This window comes from Notothenia rossii (genome assembly GCF_949606895.1).
Source record: "Notothenia rossii genome assembly, contig: scaffold_152, whole genome shotgun sequence".
In the NCBI taxonomy this organism is placed as follows: domain Eukaryota; kingdom Metazoa; phylum Chordata; class Actinopteri; order Perciformes; family Nototheniidae; genus Notothenia; species Notothenia rossii.
In genome coordinates this window covers 66,305-94,179 of record NW_027639531.1, presented here as the reverse complement: position 1 = coordinate 94,179, position 27,875 = coordinate 66,305, and the positions used below count along the sequence as shown (strand labels likewise).

Below are 27,875 nucleotides of genomic sequence, written 5' to 3'. Positions count from 1 at the left end.
TGCACCTATGACAACAGCACCTACTACTGTTGCAACAACAACAGCAGCACCTACAACTACTGCTGCACTTACGACAACAGCACCTACTACTGTTGCAACAACAACAGCAGCACCTACAACTACTGCTTCACCTACGACAGCAGCACCTACTACTGTTGCAACAACAACTGCAGCCCCTACTACTGTTGCAACAACAACAGCAGCACCTACAACTACTGCTTCACCTACGACAGCAGCACCTACTACTGTTGCAACAACAACAGCAGCACCTACAACTACTGCTGCACCTACGACAACAGCACCTACTACGGTTGCAACAACAACAGCAGCACCTACAACTACTGCTTCTCCTACGACAGCAGCACTTACTACTGTTGCAACAACAACAGCAGCACCTACAACTACTGCTGCACCTACGACAACAGCACCTACTACTGTTGCAACAACAACAGTGCCACCTACAACTACTGCTTCACCTACAACTATAGCTCCTACTACTGTTGCAACAACAACAGCAGCACCTACAACTACTGCTGCAACAACAACAGCAGCACCTACAACTACTGCTTCACCTACGACAGCAGCACTTACTACTGTTGCAACAACAACAGCAGCACCTACAACTACTGCTGCACCTACGACAACAGCACCTACTACTGTTGCAACAACAACAGTGCCACCTACAACTACTGCTTCACCTACGACAACAGCACCTACTACTGTTGCAACAACAACAGTGCCACCTACAACTACTGCTGCACCTACGACAGCAGCACCTACTACTGTTGCAACAACAACAGCAGCACCTACTACTGTTGCAACAACAACAGCAGCACCTACAACTACTGCTGCACCTACGACAGCAGCACCTACTACTGTTTTAACAACAACTGCAGCACCTACAACTACTGCTTCACCTACGACAGCAGCACCTACTACTGTTGCAACAACAACAGCAGCACCTACTACTGTTGCAACAACAACAGCAGCACCTACAACTACTGCTGCACCTACGACAGCAGCACCTACTACTGTTGTAACAACAACTGCAGCACCTACAACTACTGCTTCAACTACGACAGCATCACCTACTACTGTTGTAACAACAACAGCAGCACCTACTACTGTTGCAACCATAACAGCAGCACCTACTACTGTTGCAACAACAACAGCAGCACCTACAACTACTGCTGCACCTACGACAGCAGTACCTACTACTGTTGTAACAACAACAGCAGCACCTACTACTGTTGCAACAACAACAGCAGCACCTACAACTACTGCTGCTCCGACAACGGTGCCACCTACAACCACTGCTGCCTCTACGACAGCAGCACCTACTACTGTTGAAACAACAACAGCAGCACCTACAACTACTGCTGCACCTACGACAGCAGCACCTACTACTGTTGCAACAACAACAGCAGCATCTACAACTACTGCTTCACCTACGACAGCAGCACTTACTACTGTTGCAACAACAACAGCAGCACATACAACTACTGCTGCACCTACGACAACAGCACCTACTACTGTTGCAACAACAACAGCAGCACCTACAACTACTGCTGCACCTACGACAACAGCACCTACTACTGTTGCAACAACAACAGTGCCACCTACAACTACTGCTTCACCTACGACAACAGCACCTACTACTGTTGCAACAACAACAGCAGCACCTACTACTGTTGCAACAACAACAGCAGCACCTACAACTACTGCTGCACCTACGACAGCAGCACCTACTACTGTTTTAACAACAACTGCAGCACCTACAACTACTGCTTCACCTACGACAGCAGCACCTACTACTGTTGCAACAACAACAGCAGCACCTACTACTGTTGCAACAACAACAGCAGCACCTACAACTACTGCTGCACCTACGACAGCAGCACCTACTACTGCTGCACCTACGACAGCAGCACCTACTACTGTTGTAACAACAACTGCAGCACCTACAACTACTGCTTCAACTACGACAGCATCACCTACTACTGTTGCAACCATAACAGCAGCACCTACTACTGTTGCAACAACAACAGCAGCACCTACAACTACTGCTGCACCTACGACAGCAGTACCTACTACTGTTGTAACAACAACAGCAGCACCTACTACTGTTGCAACAACAACAGCAGCACCTACAACTACTGCTGCTCCGACAACGGTGCCACCTACAACCACTGCTGCCTCTACGACAGCAGCACCTACTACTGTTGCAACAACAACAGCAGCACCTACAACTACTGCTGCACCTACGACAGCAGCACCTACTACTGTTGCAACAACAACAGCAGCATCTACAACTACTGCTTCACCTACGACAGCAGCACTTACTACTGTTGCAACAACAACAGCAGCACCTACAACTACTGCTGCACCTACGACAGCAGCACCTACTACTGTTGTAACAACAACTGCAGCACCTACAACTACTGCTTCACCTACGACAGCATCACCTACTACTGTTGTAACAACAACAGCAGCACCTACTACTGTTGCAACCATAACAGCAGCACCTACTACTGTTGCAACAACAACAGCAGCCCCTACTACTGTTGCAACAACAACAGCAGCACCTACAACTACTGCTTCACCTACGACAGCAGCACCTACTACTGTTGCAACAACAACAGCAGCACCTACAACTACTGCTGCACCTACGACAACAGCACCTACTACTGTTGCAACAACAACAGCAGCACCTACAACTACTGCTTCTCCTACGACAGCAGCACTTACTACTGTTGCAACAACAACAGCAGCACCTACAACTACTGCTGCACCTACGACAACAGCACCTACTACTGTTGCAACAACAACAGTGCCACCTACAACTACTGCTTCACCTACAACTATAGCTCCTACTACTGTTGCAACAACAACAGCAGCACATACAACTACTGCTGCAACAACAACAGCAGCACCTACAACTACTGCTTCACCTACGACAGCAGCACTTACTACTGTTGCAACAACAACAGCAGCACCTACAACTACTGCTGCACCTACGACAACAGCACCTACTACTGTTGCAACAACAACAGTGCCACCTACAACTACTGCTTCACCTACGACAACAGCACCTACTACTGTTGCAACAACAACAGTGCCACCTACAACTACTGCTGCACCTACGACAGCAGCACCTACTACTGTTGCAACAACAACAGCAGCACCTACTACTGTTGCAACAACAACAGCAGCACCTACAACTACTGCTGCACCTACGACAGCAGCACCTACTACTGTTTTAACAACAACTGCAGCACCTACAACTACTGCTTCACCTACGACAGCAGCACCTACTACTGTTGCAACAACAACAGCAGCACCTACTACTGTTGCAACAACAACAGCAGCACCTACAACTACTGCTGCACCTACGACAGCAGCACCTACTACTGTTGTAACAACAACTGCAGCACCTACAACTACTGCTTCAACTACGACAGCATCACCTACTACTGTTGTAACAACAACAGCAGCACCTACTACTGTTGCAACCATAACAGCAGCACCTACTACTGTTGCAACAACAACAGCAGCACCTACAACTACTGCTGCACCTACGACAGCAGTACCTACTACTGTTGTAACAACAACAGCAGCACCTACTACTGTTGCAACAACAACAGCAGCACCTACAACTACTGCTGCTCCGACAACGGTGCCACCTACAACCACTGCTGCCTCTACGACAGCAGCACCTACTACTGTTGAAACAACAACAGCAGCACCTACAACTACTGCTGCACCTACGACAGCAGCACCTACTACTGTTGCAACAACAACAGCAGCATCTACAACTACTGCTTCACCTACGACAGCAGCACTTACTACTGTTGCAACAACAACAGCAGCACCTACAACTACTGCTGCACCTACGACAACAGCACCTACTACTGTTGCAACAACAACAGCAGCACCTACAACTACTGCTGCACCTACGACAACAGCACCTACTACTGTTGCAACAACAACAGTGCCACCTACAACTACTGCTTCACCTACGACAACAGCACCTACTACTGTTGCAACAACAACAGCAGCACCTACTACTGTTGCAACAACAACAGCAGCACCTACAACTACTGCTGCACCTACGACAGCAGCACCTACTACTGTTTTAACAACAACTGCAGCACCTACAACTACTGCTTCACCTACGACAGCAGCACCTACTACTGTTGCAACAACAACAGCAGCACCTACTACTGTTGCAACAACAACAGCAGCACCTACAACTACTGCTGCACCTACGACAGCAGCACCTACTACTGCTGCACCTACGACAGCAGCACCTACTACTGTTGTAACAACAACTGCAGCACCTACAACTACTGCTTCAACTACGACAGCATCACCTACTACTGTTGCAACCATAACAGCAGCACCTACTACTGTTGCAACAACAACAGCAGCACCTACAACTACTGCTGCACCTACGACAGCAGTACCTACTACTGTTGTAACAACAACAGCAGCACCTACTACTGTTGCAACAACAACAGCAGCACCTACAACTACTGCTGCTCCGACAACGGTGCCACCTACAACCACTGCTGCCTCTACGACAGCAGCACCTACTACTGTTGCAACAACAACAGCAGCACCTACAACTACTGCTGCACCTACGACAGCAGCACCTACTACTGTTGCAACAACAACAGCAGCATCTACAACTACTGCTTCACCTACGACAGCAGCACTTACTACTGTTGCAACAACAACAGCAGCACCTACAACTACTGCTGCACCTACGACAGCAGCACCTACTACTGTTGTAACAACAACTGCAGCACCTACAACTACTGCTTCACCTACGACAGCATCACCTACTACTGTTGTAACAACAACAGCAGCACCTACTACTGTTGCAACCATAACAGCAGCACCTACTACTGTTGCAACAACAACAGCAGCACCTACAACTACTGCTGCACCTACGACAGCAGTACCTACTACTGTTGTAACAACAACAGCAGCACCTACTACTGTTGCAACAACAACAGCAGCACCTACAACTACTGCTGCACTTACGACAACAGCACCTACTACTGTTGCAACAACAACAGCAGCACCTACAACTACTGCTTCACCTACGACAGCAGCACCTACTACTGTTGCAACAACAACTGCAGCCCCTACTACTGTTGCAACAACAACAGCAGCACCTACAACTACTGCTTCACCTACGACAGCAGCACCTACTACTGTTGCAACAACAACAGCAGCACCTACAACTACTGCTGCACCTACGACAACAGCACCTACTACTGTTGCAACAACAACAGCAGCACCTACAACTACTGCTTCACCTACGACAGCAGCACTTACTACTGTTGCAACAACAACAGCAGCACCTACAACTACTGCTGCACCTACGACAACAGCACCTACTACTGTTGCAACAACAACAGCAGCACCTACAACTACTGCTTCACCTACAACTATAGCTCCTACTACTGTTGCAACAACAACAGCAGCACCTACAACTACTGCTGCACCTACGACAGCAGCACCTACTACTGTTGCAACAACAACAGCAGCACCTACTACTGTTGCAACAACAACTGCAGCCCCTACTACTGTTGCAACAACAACAGCAGCACCTACAACTACTGCTTCACCTACGACAGCAGCACCTACTACTGTGGCAACAACAACAGCAGCACCTACAACTACTGCTGCACCTACGACAACAGCACCTACTACTGTTGCAACAACAACAGCAGCACCTACAACTACTGCTTCACCTACGACAGCAGCACTTACTACTGTTGCAACAACAACAGCAGCACCTACAACTACTGCTGCATCTACGACAACAGCACCTACTACTGTTGCAACAACAACATTGCCACCTACAACTATTGCTTCACCTACAACTGCAGCTCCTACTACTGTTGCAACAACAACAGCAGCACCTACAACTACTGCTGCAACAACAACAGCAGCACCTACAACTACTGCTTCACCTACGACAGCAGCACTTACTACTGTTGCAACAACAACAGCAGCACCTACAACTACTGCTGCACCTACGACAACAGCACCTACTACTGTTGCAACAACAACAGTGCCACCTACAACTACTGCTGCACCTACGACAGCAGCACCTACTACTGTTGCAACAACATCAGCAGCACCTACTACTGTTGCAACAACAACAGCAGCACCTACAACTACTGCTGCACCTACGACAGCAGCACCTACTACTGTTTTAACAACAACTGCAGCACCTACAACTACTGCTTCACCTACGACAGCAGCACCTACCACTGTTGCAACAACAACAGCAGCACCTACTACTGTTGCAACAACAACAGCAGCACCTACAACTACTGCTGCACCTACGACAGCAGCACCTACTACTGTTGTAACAACAACTGCAGCACCTACAACTACTGCTTCACCTACGACAGCATCACCTACTACTGTTGTAACAACAACAGCAGCACCTACTACTGTTGCAACCATAACAGCAGCACCTACTACTGTTGCAACAACAACAGCAGCACCTACAACTACTGCTACACCTACGACAGCAGCACCTACTACTGTTGTAACAACAACAGCAGCACCTACTACTGTTGCAACTACAACAGCAGCACCTACAACTACTGCTGCTCCGACAACGTTGCCACCTACAACCACTGCTGCCTCTACAACAGCAGCACCTACTACTGTTGCAACAACAACAGCAGCACCTACAACTACTGCTGCACCTACGACAGCAGCACCTACTACTGTTGCAACAACAACAGCAGCACCTACAACTACTGCTGCACCTACGACAACAGCACCTACTACTGTTGCAACAACAACAGCAGCACCTACAACTACTGCTGCACTTACGACAACAGCACCTACTACCTTTGCAACAACAACAGCAGCACCTACAACTACTGCTTCACCTACGACAGCAGCACCTACTACTGTTGCAACAACAACTGCAGCCCCTACTACTGTTGCAACAACAACAGCAGCACCTACAACTACTGCTTCACCTACGACAGCAGCACCTACTACTGTTGCAACAACAACAGCAGCACCTACAACTACTGCTGCACCTACGACAACAGCACCTACTACTGTTGCAACAACAACAGCAGCACCTACAACTACTGCTTCACCTACGACAGCAGCACTTACTAATGTTGCAACAACAACAGCAGCACCTACAACTACTGCTGCACCTACGACAACAGCACCTACTACTGTTGCAACAACAACAGTGCCACCTACAACTACTGCTTCACCTACAACTGCAGCTCCTACTACTGTTGCAACAACAACAGCAGCACCTACAACTACTGCTGCAACAACAACAGCAGCACCTACAACTACTGCTTCACCTACGACAGCAGCACTTACTACTGTTGCAACAACAACAGCAGCACCTACAACTACTGCTGCACCTACGACAACAGCACCTACTACTGTTGCAACAACAACAGCAGCACCTACAACTACTGCTGCACCTACGACAACAGCACCTACTACTGTTGCAACAACAACAGTGCCACCTACAACTACTGCTGCACCTACGACAACAGCACCTACTACTGTTGCAACAACAACAGCAGCACCTACAACTACTGCTTCAACTACCACAGCAGCACCTACTATTGTTGCAACAACAACTGCAGCCCCTACTACTGTTGCAACAACAACAGCAGCACCTACAACTACTGCTTCACCTACGACAGCAGCACTTACTACTGTTGCAACAACAACAGCAGCACCTACAACTACTGCTGCACCTACGACAACAGCACCTACTACTGTTGCAACAACAACAGTGCCACCTACAACTACTGCTTCACCTACGACAACAGCACCTACTACTGTTGCAACAACAACAGTGCCACCTACAACTACTGCTGCACCTACGACAGCAGCACCTACTACTGTTACAACAACAACAGCAGCACCTACTACTGTTGCAACAACAACAGCAGCACCTACAACTACTGCTGCACCTACGACAGCAGCACCTACTACTGTTTTAACAACAACTGCAGCACCTACAACTACTGCTTCACCTACGACAGCAGCACCTACTACTGTTGCAACAACAACAGCAGCACCTACTACTGTTGCAACAACAACAGCAGCACCTACAACTACTGCTGCACCTACGACAGCAGCACCTACTACTGTTGCAACAACAACAGCAGCACCTACAACTACTGCTGCACCTACGACAGCAGCACCTACTACTGTTGTAACAACAACTGCAGCACCTACAACTACTGCTTCACCTACGACAGCATCACCTACTACTGTTGTAACAACAACAGCAGCACCTACTACTGTTGCAACCATAACAGCAGCACCTACTTCTGTTGCAACAACAACAGCAGCACCTACAACTACTGCTACACCTACGACAGCAGCACCTACTACTGTTGTAACAACAACAGCAGCACCTACTACTGTTGCAACTACAACAGCAGCACCTACAACTACTGCTGCTCCGACAACGTTGCCACCTACAACCACTGCTGCCTCTACAACAGCAGCACCTACTACTGTTGCAACAACAACAGCAGCACCTACAACTACTGCTGCACCTACGACAGCAGCACCTACTACTGTTGCAACAACAACAACAGCAGCACCTACAACTACTGCTGCACCTACGACAACAGCACCTACTACTGTTGCAACAACAACAGCAGCACCTACAACTACTGCTGCACTTACGACAACAGCACCTACTACCTTTGCAACAACAACAGCAGCACCTACAACTACTGCTTCACCTACGACAGCATCACCTACTACTGTTGCAACAACAACTGCAGCCCCTACTACTGTTGCAACAACAACAGCAGCACCTTCAACTACTGCTTCACCTACGACAGCAGCACCTACTACTGTTGCAACAACAACAGCAGCACCTACAACTACTGCTGCACCTACGACAACAGCACCTACTACTGTTGCAACAACAACAGCAGCACCTACAACTACTGCTTCACCTACGACAGCAGCACTTACTACTGTTGCAACAACAACAGCAGCACCTACAACTACTGCTGCACCTACGACAACAGCACCTACTACTGTTGCAACAACAACAGTGCCACCTACAACTACTGCTTCACCTACAACTGCAGCTCCTACTACTGTTGCAACAACAACAGCAGCACCTACAACTACTGCTGCAACAACAACAGCAGCATCTACAACTACTGCTTCACCTACGACAGCAGCACTTACTACTGTTGCAACAACAACAGCAGCACCTACAACTACTGCTGCACCTACGACAACAGCACCTACTACTGTTGCAACAACAACAGTGCCACCTACAACTACTGCTTCACCTACGACAACAGCACCTACTACTGTTGCAACAACAACAGTGCCACCTACAACTACTGCTGCACCTACGACAGCAGCACCTACTACTGTTGCAACAACAACAGCAGCACCTACTACTGTTGCAACAACAACAGCAGCACCTACAACTACTGCTGCACCTACGACAGCAGCACCTACTACTGTTTTAACAACAACTGCAGCACCTACAACTACTGCTTCACCTACGACAGCAGCACCTACTACTGTTGCAACAACAACAGCAGCACCTACTACTGTTGCAACAACAACAGCAGCACCTACAACTACTGCTGCACCTACGACAGCAGCACCTACTACTGTTGTAACAACAACTGCAGCACCTACAACTACTGCTTCACCTACGACAGCATCACCTACTACTGTTGTAACAACAACAGCAGCACCTACTACTGTTGCAACCATAACAGCAGCACCTACTACTGTTGCAACAACAACAGCAGCACCTACAACTACTGCTGCACCTACGACAGCAGTACCTACTACTGTTGTAACAACAACAGCAGCACCTACTACTGTTGCAACAACAACAGCAGCACCTACAACTACTGCTGCACCTACGACAGCAGCACCTACTACTGTTGCAACAACAACAGTGCCACCTACAACTACTGCTTCACCTACGACAACAGCACCTACTACTGTTGCAACAACAACAGTGCCACCTACAACTACTGCTTCACCTACAACTATAGCTCCTACTACTGTTGCAACAACAACAGCAGCACCTACAACTACTGCTTCACCTACAACTGCAGCCCCTACTACTGTTGCAACAACAACAGCAGGACCTACTACTGTTGTAACAACAACTGCAGCACCTACAACTACTGCTTCACCTACAACTGCAGCCCCTACGACTGTTGCAACAACAACAGCAGCACCTACAACTACTGCTTCACCTACAACTGCAGCCCCTACTACTGTTGCAACAACAACAGTAGCACCTACTACTGTTGTAACAACAACTGCAGCACCTACAACTACTGCTGCACCTACGACAGCAGCACCTACTACTGTTGCAACAACAACAGCAGGTCCTACAACTACTGCTGCACCTACGACAACAGCACCTACTACTGTTGCCACAACAACAGCAGCACCTACAACTACTGCTGCACCTACAACAACAGCACCTACTACTGTTGCAACAACAACAGCAGCACCTGCAACTACTGCTTCACCTACGACAGCAGCACTTACTACTGTTGCAACAACAGCAGCACCTACAACTACTGCTGCACCTACGACAACAGCACCTACTACTGTTGCAACAACAACAGTGCCACCTACAACTACTGCTGCAACAACAACAGCAGCACCTACAACTACTGCTTCACCTACGACAGCAGCACTTACTACTGTTGCAACAACAACAGCAGCACCTACAACTACTGCTGCACCTACGACAACAGCACCTACTACTGTTGCAACAACAACAGTGCCACCTACAACTACTGCTGCACCTACGACAGCAGCACCTACTACTGTTGCAACAACAACAGCAGCACCTACTACTGTTGCAACAACAACAGCAGCACCTACAACTACTGCTGCACCTACGACAGCAGCACCTACTACTGTTTTAACAACAACTGCAGCACCTACAACTACTGCTTCACCTACGACAGCAGCACCTACTACTGTTGCAACAACAACAGCAGCACCTACTACTGTTGCAACAACAACAGCAGCACCTACAACTACTGCTGCACCTACGACAGCAGCACCTACTACTGTTGTAACAACAACTGCAGCACCTGCAACTACTGCTTCACCTACGACAGCATCACCTACTACTGTTGCAACAACAACAGCAGCACCTACAACTACTGCTGCACCTACGACAGCAGCACCTACTACTGTTGTAACAACAACTGCAGCACCTACAACTACTGCTTCACCTACGACAACAGCACCTACTACTGTTGCAACAACAACAGTGCCACCTACAACTACTGCTTCACCTACGACAGCAGCACCTACTACTGTTGCAACAACAACTGCAGCCCCTACTACTGTTGCAACAACAACAGCAGCACCTACAACTACTGCTTCACCTACGACAGCAGCACCTACTACTGTTGCAACAACAACAGCAGCACCTACAACTACTGCTGCACCTACGACAACAGCACCTACTACTGTTGCAACAACAACAGCAGCACCTACAACTACTGCTTCACCTACGACAGCAGCACTTACTACTGTTGCAACAACAACAGCAGCACCTACAACTACTGCTGCACCTACGACAACAGCACCTACTACTGTTGCAACAACAACAGTGCCACCTACAACTACTGCTTCACCTACAACTATAGCTCCTACTACTGTTGCAACAACAACAGCAGCACCTACAACTACTGCTGCAACAACAACAGCAGCACCTACAACTACTGCTTCACCTACGACAGCAGCACTTACTACTGTTGCAACAACAACAGCAGCACCTACAACTACTGCTGCACCTACGACAACAGCACCTACTACTGTTGCAACAACAACAGTGCCACCTACAACTACTGCTTCACCTACGACAACAGCACCTACTACTGTTGCTACAACAACAGTGCCACCTACAACTACTGCTGCACCTATGACAGCAGCACCTACTACTGTTGCAACAACAACAGCAGCACCTACTACTGTTGCAACAACAACAGCAGCACCTACAACTACTGCTGCACCTACGACAGCAGCACCTACTAATGTTTTAACAACAACTGCAGCACCTACAACTACTGCTTCACCTACGACAGCAGCACCTACTACTGTTGCAACAACAACAGCAGCACCTACTACTGTTGCAACAACAACAGCAGCACCTACAACTACTGCTGCACCTACGACAGCAGCACCTACTACTGTTGTAACAACAACTGCAGCACCTACAACTACTGCTTCAACTATGACAGCATCACCTACTACTGTTGTAACAACAACAGCAGCACCTACTACTGTTGCAACCATAACAGCAGCACCTACTACTGTTGCAACAACAACAGCGGCACCTACAACTACTGCTGCACCTACGACAGCAGTACCTACTACTGTTGTAACAACAACAGCAGCACCTACTACTGTTGCAACAACAACAGCAGCACCTACAACTACTGCTGCTCCGACAACGGTGCCACCTACAACCACTGCTGCCTCTATGACAGCAGCACCTACTACTGTTGCAACAACAACAGCAGCACCTACAACTACTGCTGCACCTACGACAGCAGCACCTACTACTGTTGCAACAACAACATCAGCACCTACAACTACTGCTGCACCTACGACAACAGCACCTACTACTGTTGCAACAACAACAGCAGCACCTACAACTACTGCTGCACCTACGACAGCAGCACCTACTACTGTTGCAACAACAACAGCAGCACCTACAACTACTGCTGCACCTACGACAACAGCACCTACTACTGTTGCAACAACAACAGTGCCACCTACAACTACTGCTTCACCTACAACTGCAGCACCTACTACTGTTGCAACAACAACATCAGCACCTACAACTACTGCTTCACCTACGACTGCAGCACCTACTACTGTTGCAACAACAACAGCAGCACCTACAACTACTGCTTCACCTACAACTGCAGCCCCTACTACTGTTGCAACAACAACAGCAGGACCTACTACTGTTGTAACAACAACTGCAGCACCTACAACTACTGCTTCACCTACAACTGCAGCCCCTACGACTGTTGCAACAACAACAGTAGCACCTACTACTGTTGTAACAACAACTGCAGCACCTACAACTACTGCTGCACCTACGACAGCAGCACCTACTTCTGTTGCAACAACAACAGCAGGTCCTACAACTACTGCTGCACCTACGACAACAGCACCTACTACTGTTGCCACAACAACAGCAGCACCTACAACTACTGCTGCACCTACAACAACAGCACCTACTACTGTTGCAACAACAACAGCAGCACCTACAACTACTGCTTCACCTACGACAGCAGCACTTACTACTGTTGCAACAACAACAGCAGCACCTACAACTACTGCTGCAACTACGACAACAGCACCTACTACTGTTGCAACAACAACAGTGCCACCTACAACTACTGCTTCACCTACAACTATAGCTCCTACTACTGTTGCAACAACAACAGCAGCACCTACAACTACTGCTGCAACAACAACAGCAGCACCTACAACTACTGCTTCACCTACGACAGCAGCACTTACTACTGTTGCAACAACAACAGCAGCACCTACAACTACTGCTGCACCTAGGACAACAGCACCTACTACTGTTGCAACAACAACAGTGCCACCTACAACTACTGCTTCACCTACGACAACAGCACCTACTACTGTTGCAACAACAACAGTGCCACCTACAACTACTGCTGCACCTACGACAGCAGCACCTACTACTGTTGCAACAACAACAGCAGCACCTACTACTGTTGCAACAACAACAGCAGCACCTACAACTACTGCTGCACCTACGACAGCAGCACCTACTACTGTTTTAACAACAACTGCAGCACCTACAACTACTGCTTCACCTACAACAGCAGCACCTACTACTGTTGCAACAACAACAGCAGCACCTACTACTGTTGCAACAACAACAGCAGCACCTACAACTACTGCTGCACCTACGACAGCAGCACCTACTACTGTTGTAACAACAACTGCAGCACCTACAACTACTGCTTCACCTACGACAGCATCACCTACTACTGTTGTAACAACAACAGCAGCACCTACTACTGTTGCAACCATAACAGCAGCACCTACTACTGTTGCAACAACAACAGCAGCACCTACAACTACTGCTGCACCTACGACAGCAGCACTTACTACTGTTGCAACAACAACAGCAGCACCTACAACTACTGCTGCAACAACAACAGCAGCACCTACAACTACTGCTTCACCTACGACAGCAGCACTTACTACTGTTGCAACAACAACAGCAGCACCTACAACTACTGCTGCACCTACGACAACAGCACCTACTACTGTTGCAACAACAACAGTGCCACCTACAACTACTGCTTCACCTACGACAACAGCACCTACTACTGTTGCAACAACAACAGTGCCACCTACAACTACTGCTACACCTACGACAGCAGCACCTACTGCTGTTGCAACAACAACAACAGCACCTACAACTACTGCTGCACCTACGACAGCAGCACCTACTACTGTTTTAACAACAACTGCAGCACCTACAACTACTGCTTCACCTACGACAGCAGCACCTACTACTGTTGCAACAACAACAGCAGCACCTACCACTGTTGCAACAACAACAGCAGCACCTACAACTACTGCTGCACCTACGACAGCAGCACCTACTACTGTTGTAACAACAACTGCAGCACCTACAACTACTGCTTCACCTACGACAGCATCACCTACTACTGTTGTAACAACAACAGCAGCACCTACTACTGTTGCAACCATAACAGCAGCACCTACTACTGTTGCAACAACAACAGCATCACCTACAACTACTGCTGCACCTACGACAGCAGTACCTACTACTGTTGTAACAACAACAGCAGCACCTACTACTGTTGCAACAACAACAGCAGCACCTACAACTACTGCTGCTCCGACAACGGTGCCACCTAAAACCACTGCTGCCTCTACGACAGCAGCACCTACTACTGTTGCAACAACAACAGCAGCACCTACAACTACTGCTGCACCTACGACAACAGCACCTACTACTGTTGCAACAACAACAGCAGCACCTACAACTACTGCTGCACCTACGACAGCAGCACCTACTACTGTTGCAACAACAACAGCAGCACCTACAACTACTGCTGCACCTACGACTGCAGCACCTACTACTGTTGCAACAACAACAGCAGCACCTACAACTACTGCTTCACCTACAACTGCAGCCCCCACTACTGTTGCAACAACAACAGCAGGACCTACTACTGTTGTAACAACAACTGCAGCACCTACAACTACTGCTTCACCTACAACTGCAGCCCCTACGACTGTTGCAACAACAACAGCAGGTCCTACAACTACTGCTTCACCTACAACTTCAGCCCCTACTACTGTTGCAACAACAACAGCAGCACCTACAACTACTGCTGCACCTACGACAACAGCACCTACTACTGTTGCGACAACAACAGCAGCACCTACAACTACTGCTTCACCTACGACAGCAGTACCTACTACTGTTGCAACAACAACTGCAGCCCCTACTACTGTTGCAACAACAACAGCAGCACCTACAACTACTGCTTCACCTACGACAGCAGCACCTACTACTGTTGCAACAACAACAGCAGCACCTACAACTACTGCTGCACCTACGACAACAGCACCTACTACTGTTGCAACAACAACAGCAGCACCTACAACTACTGCTTCACCTACGACAGCAGTACCTACTACTGTTGCAACAACAACTGCAGCCCCTACTACTGTTGCAACAACAACAGCAGCACCTACAACTACTGCTTCACCTACGACAGCAGCACCTACCACTGTTGCAACAACAACAGCAGCACCTACAACTACTGCTGCACCTACGACAACAGCACCTACTACTGTTGCAACAACAACAGCAGCACCTACAACTACTGCTGCACCTACGACAACAGCACCTACTACTGTTGCAACAACAACAGCAGCACCTACAACTACTGCTTCACCTACAACAGCAGCACCTACTACTGTTGCAACAACAACAGCAGCACCTACAACTACTGCTGCACCTACGACAACAGCACCTACTACTGTTGCAACAACAACAGTGCCACCTACAACTACTGCTTCACCTACAACTGCAGCTCCTACTACTCTTGCAACAACAACAGCAGCACCTACAACTACTGCTGCACCTACGACAACAGCACCTACTACTGTTGCAACAACAACAACAGCAGCAGCTACTACTGTTGCAACAACTACAGCAGCACCTACAACTACTGCTGCACCTACGACAGCAGCACCTACTACTGTTGTAACAACTACTGCTTCACCTACGACAGCAGCCCCTACTACTGTTGCAACAACAACAGTAGCACCTACTACTGTTGTAACAACAACTGCAGCACCTACAACTACTGCTTCACCTACAACTGCAGCCCCTACTACTGTTGCAACAACAACAGTTCCACCTACAACAACTGCTGCACCTACGACAGCAGCACCTACTACTGTTGCAACAACAACAGCAGGTCCTATAACTACTGCTGCACCTACGACAACAGCACCTACTACTGTTGCATCAACAACAACAGCACCTACAACTACTGCTGCACCTACGACAACAGCACCTACTACTGTTGCAACAACAACAGCAGCACCTACAACTAATGCTTCACCTACGACAGCAGTACCTACTACTGTTGCAACAATAACTGCAGCCCCTACTACTGTTGCAAAAACAACAGCAGCACCTACAACTACTGCTTCACCTACGACAGCAGCACCTACTACTGTTGCAACAACAACAACAGCAGCACCTACAACTACTGCTGCACCTACGACAACAGCACCTACTACTGTTGCAACAACAACAGCAGCACCTACAACTACTGCTGCACCTACGACAACAGCACCTACTACTGTTGCAACAACAACAGCAGCACCTACAACTACTGCTTCACCTACAACAGCAGCACCTACTACTGTTGCAACAACAACAGCAGCACCTACAACTACTGCTGCACCTACGACAACAGCACCTACTACTGTTGCAACAACAACAGTGCCACCTACAACTACTGCTTCACCTACAACTGCAGCTCCTACTACTCGTGCAACAACAACAGCAGCACCTACAACTACTGCTGCACCTACGACAACAGCACCTACTACTGTTGCAACAACAACAGTGCCACCTACAACTACTGCTGCACCTACGACAGCAGCACCTACTACTGTTGCAACAACAACAGCAGCACCTACAACTACTGCTGCACCTACGACAGCAGCACCTACTACTGTTTTAACAACAACTGCAGCACCTACAACTACTGCTTCACCTACGACAGCAGCACCTACTACTGTTGCAACAACAACAGCAGCAGCATCTACTACTGTTGCAACAACAACAACAGCAGCACCTACAACTACTGCTGCACCTACGACAGCAGCACCTACTACTGTTGTAACAACAACTGCAGCACCTACAACTACTGCTTCACCTACGACAGCATCACCTACTACTGTTGTAACAACAACAGCAGCACCTACTACTGTTGCAACCATAACAGCAGCACCTACTACTGTTGCAACAACAACAGCAGCACCTACAACTACTGCTGCACCTACGACAGCAGCACCTACTTCTGTTGTAACAACAACAGCAGCACCTACTACTGTTGCAACAACAACAGCAGCACCTACAACTACTGCTGCTCCGACAACGGTGCCACCTACAACCACTGCTGCCTCTACGACAGCAGCACCCACTACTGTTGCAACAACAACTGCAGCACCTACAACTACTGCTTCACCTACGACAGCAGCACCTACTACTGTTGTAACAACAACAGCAGCACCTACTACTGTTGCAACAACAACAGCAGCACCTACTACTGTTGCAACAACAGCAGCAGCACCTACAACTACTGCTGCACCTACGACAGCAGCACATACTACTGTTGCAACAACAACAGCAGCACCTACTACTGTTGAAACAACAACAGCAGCACCTACAACTACTGCTGCACCTACGACAGCAGCACCTACTACTGTTGTAACAACAACTTTAGCACCTACAACTACTGCTTCACCTACGACAGCAGCACCTACTACTGTTGTAACAACAGCATTACCTACTACTGTTGCAACCATAACAGCAGCACCTACTACTGTTGCAACAACAACAGCAGCACCTACAACTACTGCTACACCTACGACAGCAGCACCTACTACTGTTGTAACAACAACAGCAGCACCTACTACTGTTGCAACTACAACAACAGCACCTACAACTACTGCTGCTCCGACAACGTTGCCACCTACAACCACTGCTGCCTCTACAACAGCAGCACCTACTACTGTTGCAACAACAACAGCAGCACCTACAACTACTGCTGCACCTACGACAACAGCACCTACTACTGTTGCAACAACAACAGCAGCACCTACAACTACTGCTTCACCTACGACAGCAGCACCTACTACTGTTGCAACAACAACTGCAGCCCCTACTACTGTTGCAACAACAACAGCAGGACCTACTACTGTTGTAACAACAACTGCAGCACCTACAACTACTGCTTCACCTACAACTGCAGCCCCTACTACTGTTGCAACAACAACAGCAGCACCTACAACTACTGCTTCACCTACAACTGCAGCCCCTACTACTGTTGCAACAACAACAGTACCTACTACTGTTGTAACAACAACTGCAGCACCTACAACTACTGCTTCACCTACAACTGCAGCCCCTACTACTGTTGCAACAACAACAGCAGCACCTACAACTACTGCTTCAACTACAACTGCAGCCCCTACTACTGTTGCAACAACAACACTAGCACCTACTACTGTTGTAACAACAACTGCAGCACCTACAACTACTGCTTCACCTACAACTGCAGCCCCTACTACTGTTGCAACAACAACAGTGCCACCTACAACTACTGCTGCACCTACGACAGCAGCACTTACTACTGTTGCAACAACAACAGCAGCACCTACAACTACTGCTGCACCTACGACAACAGCACCTACTACTGTTGCAACAACAACAGCAGCACCTACAACTACTGCTGCAACAACAACAGCAGCACCTACAACTACTGCTTCACCTACGACAGCAGCACTTACTACTGTTGCAACAACAACAGCAGCACCTACAACTACTGCTGCACCTACGACAACAGCACCTACTACTGTTGCAACAACAACAGCAGCACCTACAACTACTGCAGCACCTACAACTACTGCTTCACCTACGACAGCAGCACCTACTACTGTTGCAACAACAACAGCAGCACCTACTACTGTTGCAACAACAACAGCAGCACCTACAACTACTGCTGCACCTATGACAGCAGCACCTACTACTGTTGTAACAACAACTGCAGCACCTACAACTACTGCTTCACCTACGACAGCATCACCTACTACTGTTGTAACAACAACAGCAGCACCTACTACTGTTGCAACCATAACAGCAGCACCTACTACTGTTGCAACAACAACAGCATCACCTACAACTACTGCTGCACCTACGACAACAGCACCTACTACTGTTGCAACAACAACAGTGCCACCTACAACTACTGCTTCACCTACAACTGCAGCTCCTACTACTCTTGCAACAACAACTGCAGCACCTACAACTACTGCTTCACCTACAACTGCAGCCCCTACTACTGTTGCAACAACAACAGCAGCACCTACAACTACTGCTTCAACTACAACTGCAGCCCCTACTACTGTTGCAACAACAACACTAGCACCTACTACTGTTGCAACAACAACAGCAGCACCTACAACTACTGCTGCACCTACGACAACAGCACCTACTACTGTTGCAACAACAACAGTGCCACCTACAACTACTGCTTCACCTACGACAACAGCACCTACTACTGTTGCAACAACAACAGTGCCACCTACAACTACTGCTACACCTACGACAGCAGCACCTACTGCTGTTGCAACAACAACAGCAGCACCTACTACTGTTACAACAACAACAGCAGCACCTACAACTACTGCTGCACCTACGACAGCAGCACCTACTACTGTTTTAACAACAACTGCAGCACCTACAACTACTGCTTCACCTACGACAGCAGCACCTACTACTGTTGCAACAACAACAGCAGCACCTACTACTGTTGCAACAACAACAGCAGCACCTACAACTACTGCTGCACCTATGACAGCAGCACCTACTACTGTTGTAACAACAACTGCAGCACCTACAACTACTGCTTCACCTACGACAGCATCACCTACTACTGTTGTAACAACAACAGCAGCACCTACTACTGTTGCAACCATAACAGCAGCACCTACTACTGTTGCAACAACAACAGCATCACCTACAACTACTGCTGCACCTACGACAGCAGTACCTACTACTGTTGTAACAACAACAGCAGCACCTACTACTGTTGCAACAACAACAGCAGCACCTACAACTACTGCTGCTCCGACAACGGTGCCACCTAAAACCACTGCTGCCTCTACGACAGCAGCACCTACTACTGTTGCAACAACAACAGCAGCACCTACAACTACTGCTGCACCTACGACAGCAGCACCTACTACTGTTACAACAACAACAGCAGCACCTACAACTACTGCTGCACCTACGACAACAGCACCTACTACTGTTGCAACAACAACAGCAGCACCTACAACTACTGCTGCACCTACGACAGCAGCACCTACTACTGTTGCAACAACAACAGCAGCACCTACAACTACTGCTGCACCTACGACTGCAGCACCTACTACTGTTGCAACAACAACAGCAGCACCTACAACTACTGCTTCACCTACAACTGCAGCCCCTACTACTGTTGCAACAACAACAGCAGGACCTACTACTGTTGTAACAACAACTGCAGCACCTACAACTACTGCTTCACCTACAACTGCAGCCCCTACGACTGTTGCAACAACAACAGCAGGTCCTACAACTACTGCTTCACCTACAACTTCAGCCCCTACTACTGTTGCAACAACAACAGCAGCACCTACAACTACTGCTGCACCTACGACAACAGCACCTACTACTGTTGCAACAACAACAGCAGCACCTACAACTACTGCTTCACCTACGACAGCAGTACCTACTACTGTTGCAACAACAACTGCAGCCCCTACTACTGTTGCAACAACAACAGCAGCACCTACAACTACTGCTTCACCTACGACAGCAGCACCTACTACTGTTGCAACAACAACAGCAGCACCTACAACTACTGCTGCACCTACGACAACAGCACCTACTACTGTTGCAACAACAACAGCAGCACCTACAACTACTGCTTCACCTACGACAGCAGTACCTACTACTGTTGCAACAACAACTGCAGCCCCTACTACTGTTGCAACAACAACAGCAGCACCTACAACTACTGCTTCAACTACGACAGCAGCACCTACCACTGTTGCAACAACAACAGCAGCACCTACAACTACTGCTGCACCTACGACAACAGCACCTACTACTGTTGCAACAAAAACAGCAGCACCTACAACTACTGCTGCACCTACGACAACAGCACCTACTACTGTTGCAACAACAACAGCAGCACCTACAACTACTGCTTCACCTACAACAGCAGCACCTACTACTGTTGCAACAACAACAGCAGCACCTACAACTACTGCTGCACCTACGACAACAGCACCTACTACTGTTGCAACAACAACAGTGCCACCTACAACTACTGCTTCACCTACAACTGCAGCTCCTACTACTCTTGCAACAACAACAGCAGCACCTACAACTACTGCTGCACCTACGACAACAGCACCTACTATTGTTGCAACAACAACAGCAGCAGCTACTACTGTTGCAACAACAACAGCAGCACCTACAACTACTGCTGCACCTACGACAGCAGCACCTACTACTGTTGTAACAACTACTGCTTCACCTACGACAGCAGCCCCTACTACTGTTGCAACAACAACAGTAGCACCTACTACTGTTGTAACAACAACTGCAGCACCTACAACTACTGCTTCACCTACAACTGCAGCCCCTACTACTGTTGCAACAACAACAGTTCCACCTACAACAACTGCTGCACCTACGACAGCAGCACCTACTACTGTTGCAACAACAACAGCAGGTCCTACAACTACTGCTGCACCTACGACAACAGCACCTACTACTGTTGCAACAACAACAGCAGCACCTACAACTAATGCTTCACCTACGACAGCAGTACCTACTACTGTTGCAACAATAACTGCAGCCCCTACTACTGTTGCAACAACAACAGCAGCACCTACAACTACTGCTTCACCTACGACAGCAGCACCTACTACTGTTGCAACAACAACAACAGCAGCACCTACAACTACTGCTGCACCTACGACAACAGCACCTACTACTGTTGCAACAACAACAGCAGCACCTACAACTACTGCTGCACCTACGACAACAGCACCTACTACTGTTGCAACAACAACAGCAGCACCTACAACTACTGCTTCCCCTACAACAGCAGCACCTACTACTGTTGCAACAACAACAGCAGCACCTACAACTACTGCTGCACCTACGACAACAGCACCTACTACTGTTGCAACAACAACAGTGCCACCTACAACTACTGCTTCACCTACAACTGCAGCTCCTACTACTCTTGCAACAACAACAGCAGCACCTACAACTACTGCTGCACCTACGACAACAGCACCTACTACTGTTGCAACAACAACAGTGCCACCTACAACTACTGCTGCACCTACGACAGCAGCACCTACTACTGTTGCAACAACAACAGCAGCACCTACAACTACTGCTGCACCTACGACAGCAGCACCTACTACTGTTTTAACAACAACTGCAGCACCTACAACTACTGCTTCACCTACGACAGCAGCACCTACTACTGTTGCAACAACAACAGCAGCAGCAGCTACTACTGTTGCAACAACAACAACAGCAGCACCTACAACTACTGCTGCACCTACGACAGCAGCACCTACTACTGTTGTAACAACAACTGCAGCACCTACAACTACTGCTTCACCTACGACAGCATCACCTACTACTGTTGTAACAACAACAGCAGCACCTACTACTGTTGCAACCATAACAGCAGCACCTACTACTGTTGCAACAACAACAGCAGCACCTACAACTACTGCTGCACCTACGACAGCAGCACCTACTTCTGTTGTAACAACAACAGCAGCACCTACTACTGTTGCAACAACAACAGCAGCACCTACAACTACTGCTGCTCCGACAACGGTGCCACCTACAACCACTGCTGCCTCTACGACAGCAGCACCCACTACTGTTGCAACAACAACTGCAGCACCTACAACTACTGCTTCACCTACGACAGCAGCACCTACTACTGTTGTAACAACAACAGCAGCACCTACTACTGTTGCAACAACAACAGCAGCACCTACTACTGTTGCAACAACAGCAGCAGCACCTACAACTACTGCTGCACCTACGACAGCAGCACATACTACTGTTGCAACAACAACAGCAGCACCTACTACTGTTGAAACAACAACAGCAGCACCTACAACTACTGCTGCACCTACGACAGCAGCACCTACTACTGTTGTAACAACAACTTTAGCACCTACAACTACTGCTTCACCTACGACAGCAGCACCTACTACTGTTGTAACAACAGCATTACCTACTACTGTTGCAACCATAACAGCAGCACCTACTACTGTTGCAACAACAACAGCAGCACCTACAACTACTGCTACACCTACGACAGCAGCACCTACTACTGTTGTAACAACAACAGCAGCACCTACTACTGTTGCAACTACAACAACAGCACCTACAACTACTGCTGCTCCGACAACGTTGCCACCTACAACCACTGCTGCCTCTACAACAGCAGCACCTACTACTGTTGCAACAACAACAGCAGCACCTACAACTACTGCTGCACCTACGACAACAGCACCTACTACTGTTGCAACAACAACAGCAGCACCTACAACTACTGCTGCACCTACGACAACAGCACCTACTACTGTTGCAACAACAACAGCAGCACCTACAACTACTGCTTCACCTACGACAGCAGCACCTACTACTGTTGCAACAACAACTGCAGCCCCTACTACTGTTGCAACAACAACAGCAGGACCTACTACTGTTGTAACAACAACTGCAGCACCTACAACTACTGCTTCACCTACAACTGCAGCCCCTACTACTGTTGCAACAACAACAGCAGCACCTACAACTACTGCTTCACCTACAACTGCAGCCCCTACTACTGTTGCAACAACAACAACAGTACCTACTACTGTTGTAACAACAACTGCAGCACCTACAACTACTGCTTCACCTACAACTGCAGCCCCTACTACTGTTGCAACAACAACAGCAGCACCTACAACTACTGCTTCACCTACAACTGCAGCCCCTACTACTGTTGCAACAACAACAGTAGCACCTACTACTGTTGTAACAACAACTGCAGCACCTACAACTACTGCTTCACCTACAACTGCAGCCCCTACTACTGTTGCAACAACAACAGTGCCACCTACAACTACTGCTGCACCTACGACAGCAGCACCTACTACTGTTGCAACAACAACAGCAGGTCCTACAACTACTGCTGCACCTACGACAACAGCACCTACTACTGTTGCAACAACGACAGCAGCACCTACAACTACTGCTGCACCTACGACAACAGCACCTACTACTGTTGCAACAACAACAGCAGCACCTACAACTACTGCTTCACCTACGACAGCAGTACCTACTACTGTTGCAACAACAACTGCAGCCCCTACTACTGTTGCAACAACAAAAGCAGCACCTACAACTACTGCTTCACCTACGACAGCAGCACCTACTACTGTTGCAACAACAACAGCAGCACCTACAACTACTGCTGCACCTACGACAACAGCACCTACTACTGTTGCAACAACAACAGCAGCACCTACAACTACTGCTGCACCTACGACAACAGCACCTACTACTGTTGCAACAACAACAGCAGCACCTACAACTACTTCTTCACCTACGACAGCAGTACCTACTACTGTTGCAACAATAACTGCAGCCCCTACTACTGTTGCAACAACAACAGCAGCACCTACAACTACTGCTTCACCTACGACAGCAGCACCTACTACTGTTGCAACAACAAAAACAGCAGCACCTACAACTACTGCTGCACCTACGACAACAGCACCTACTACTGTTGCAACAACAACAGCAGCACCTACAACTACTGCTGCACCTACGACAACAGCACCTACTACTGTTGCAACAACAACAGCAGCCCCTACAACTACTGCTTCACCTACGACAGCAGCACCTACTACTGTTGCAACAACAACAGCAGCACCTACAACTGCAGCCCCTACTACTGTTGCAACAACAACAGCAGCACCTACTACTGTTTTAACAACAACTGCAGCACCTACAACTACTGCTTCACCTACAACTGCAGCTCCTTCTACTCTTGCAACAACAACAGCAGCACCTACAACTACTGATGCATCTACGACAACAGCCCCTACTACTGTTGCAACAACAACAGTGCCACCTACAACTACTGCTGCACCTACGACAGCAGCACCTACTACTGTTGCAACAACAACAGCAGCACCTACTACTGTTGCAACAACAACAGCAGCACCTACAACTACTGCTGCACCTACGACAGCAGCACCTACTACTGTTGCAACTACAACAGCAGCACCTAAAACTACTGCTGCTCCGACAACGGTGCCACCTACAACCACTGCTGCCTCTACAACAGCAGCACCTACTACTGTTGCAACAACAACAGCAGCACCTACAACTACTGCTGCACCTACGACAGCAGCACCTACTACTGTTGCAACAACAACAGCAGCACCTACAACTACTGTTGCACCTACGACAACAGCACCTACTACTGTTGCAACAACAACAGCAGCACCTACAACTACTGCTGCACCTACGACAACAGCACCTACTACTGTTGCAACAACAACAGCAGCACCTACAACTACTGCTTCACCTACGACAGCACCTACTACTGTTGCAACAACAACAGCAGCACCTACAACTACTGCTGCACCTACGACAACAGCACCTACTACTGTTGCAACAACAACAGTGCCACCTACAACTACTGCTTCACCTACAACTGCAGCCCCTACTACTGTTGCAACAACAACAGTGCCACCTACAACTACTGCTGAACCTACGACAGCAGCACCTACTACTGTTGCAACAACAACAGCAGCACCTACTAATGTTGCAACAACAACAGTGCCACCTACAACTACTGCTTCACCTACAACTGCAGCCCCTACTACTGTTGCAACAACAACAGTGCCACCTACAACTACTGCTGAACCTACGACAGCAGCACCTACTACTGTTGTAACAACAACTGCAGCACCTACAACTACTGCTGCACCTACGACAGCAGCACCTACTACTGTTGCAACAACAACAGCAGCACCTACAACTACTGCTGCACCTACGACAGCAGCACCTACTACTGTTTTAACAACAACTGCAGCACCTACAACTACTGCTTCACCTACGACAGCAGCACCTACTACTGTTGTAACAACAACAGCAGCACCTACTACTGTTGCAACAACAACAGCAGCACCTACTACTGTTTCAACAACAGCAGCAGCACCTACAACTACTGCTGCACCTACGACAGCAGCACATACTACTGTTGCAACAACAACAGCAGCACCTACTACTGTTGAAACAACAACAGCAGCACCTACAACTACTGCTGCACCTACGACAGAAGCACCTACTTCTGTTGTAATAACAACTGCAGCACCTACAACTACTGCTTCACCTACGACAGCAGCACCTACTACTGTTGTAACAACAACAGCAGCACCTACTACTGTTGCAACCATAACAGCAGCACCTACTACTGTTGCAACAACAACAGCAGCACCTACAACTACTGCTACACCTACGACAGCAGCACCTACTACTGTTGTAACAACAACAGCAGCACCTACTACTGTTGCAACTACAACAACAGCACCTACAACTACTGCTGCTACAACAACGTTGCCACCTACAACCACTGCTGCCTCTACAACAGCAGCACCTACTACTGTTGCAACAACAACAGCAGCACCTACAACTACTGCTGCATCTACGACAGCAGCACCTACTACTGTTGCAACAACAACAGCAGCACCTACAACTACTGCTGCACCTACGACAACAGCACCTACTACTGTTGCAACAACAACAGCAGCACCTACAACTACTGCTTCACCTACGACAGCAGCACCTACTACTTTTGCAACAACAACTGCAGCCCCTACTACTGTTGCAACAACAACAGCAGCACCTACAACTACTGCTTCACCTACGGCAGCAGCACCTACTACTGTTGCAACAACAACAGCAGCACCTACATCTACTGCTGCACCTACGACAACAGCACCTACTACTGTTATAACAACAACAGCAGCACCTACAACTACTGCTTCACCTATGACAGCAGCACTTACTACTGTTGCAACAACAACAGCAGCACCTACAACTACTGCTGCACCTACGACAACAGCACCTACTACTGTTGCAACAACAACAGTGCCACCTACAACTACTGCTTCACCTACAACTGCAGCTCCTACTACTGTTGCAACAACAACAGCAGCACCTACAACTACTGCTGCAACAACAACAGCAGCACCTACAACTACTGCTTCACCTACGACAGCAGCACTTACTACTGTTGCAACAACAACAGCAGCACCTACAACTACTGCTGCACCTACGACAACAGCACCTACTACTGTTGCAACAACAACAGTGCCAC

General features: G+C 48.4%; 1 protein-coding gene across 1 annotated transcript in view; it reads left to right on the top strand.

The window, feature by feature from the left end:
* Window positions 1–3,773: 3,773 nt before the first annotated feature.
* The window catches only part of LOC307027707 (uncharacterized protein), a gene marked incomplete at both ends in the record, with an annotated part of 83,633 nt that continues 59,531 nt past the window's right edge, over window positions 3,774–27,875 (top strand). The window contains 2 exons of the mRNA XM_079695998.1: window positions 3,774–3,865; window positions 8,204–8,302. Coding sequence (XP_079552124.1) covers window positions 3,774–3,865; window positions 8,204–8,302 — 191 coding nt within the window. The remainder of the gene's footprint in view (window positions 3,866–8,203; window positions 8,303–27,875) is intronic.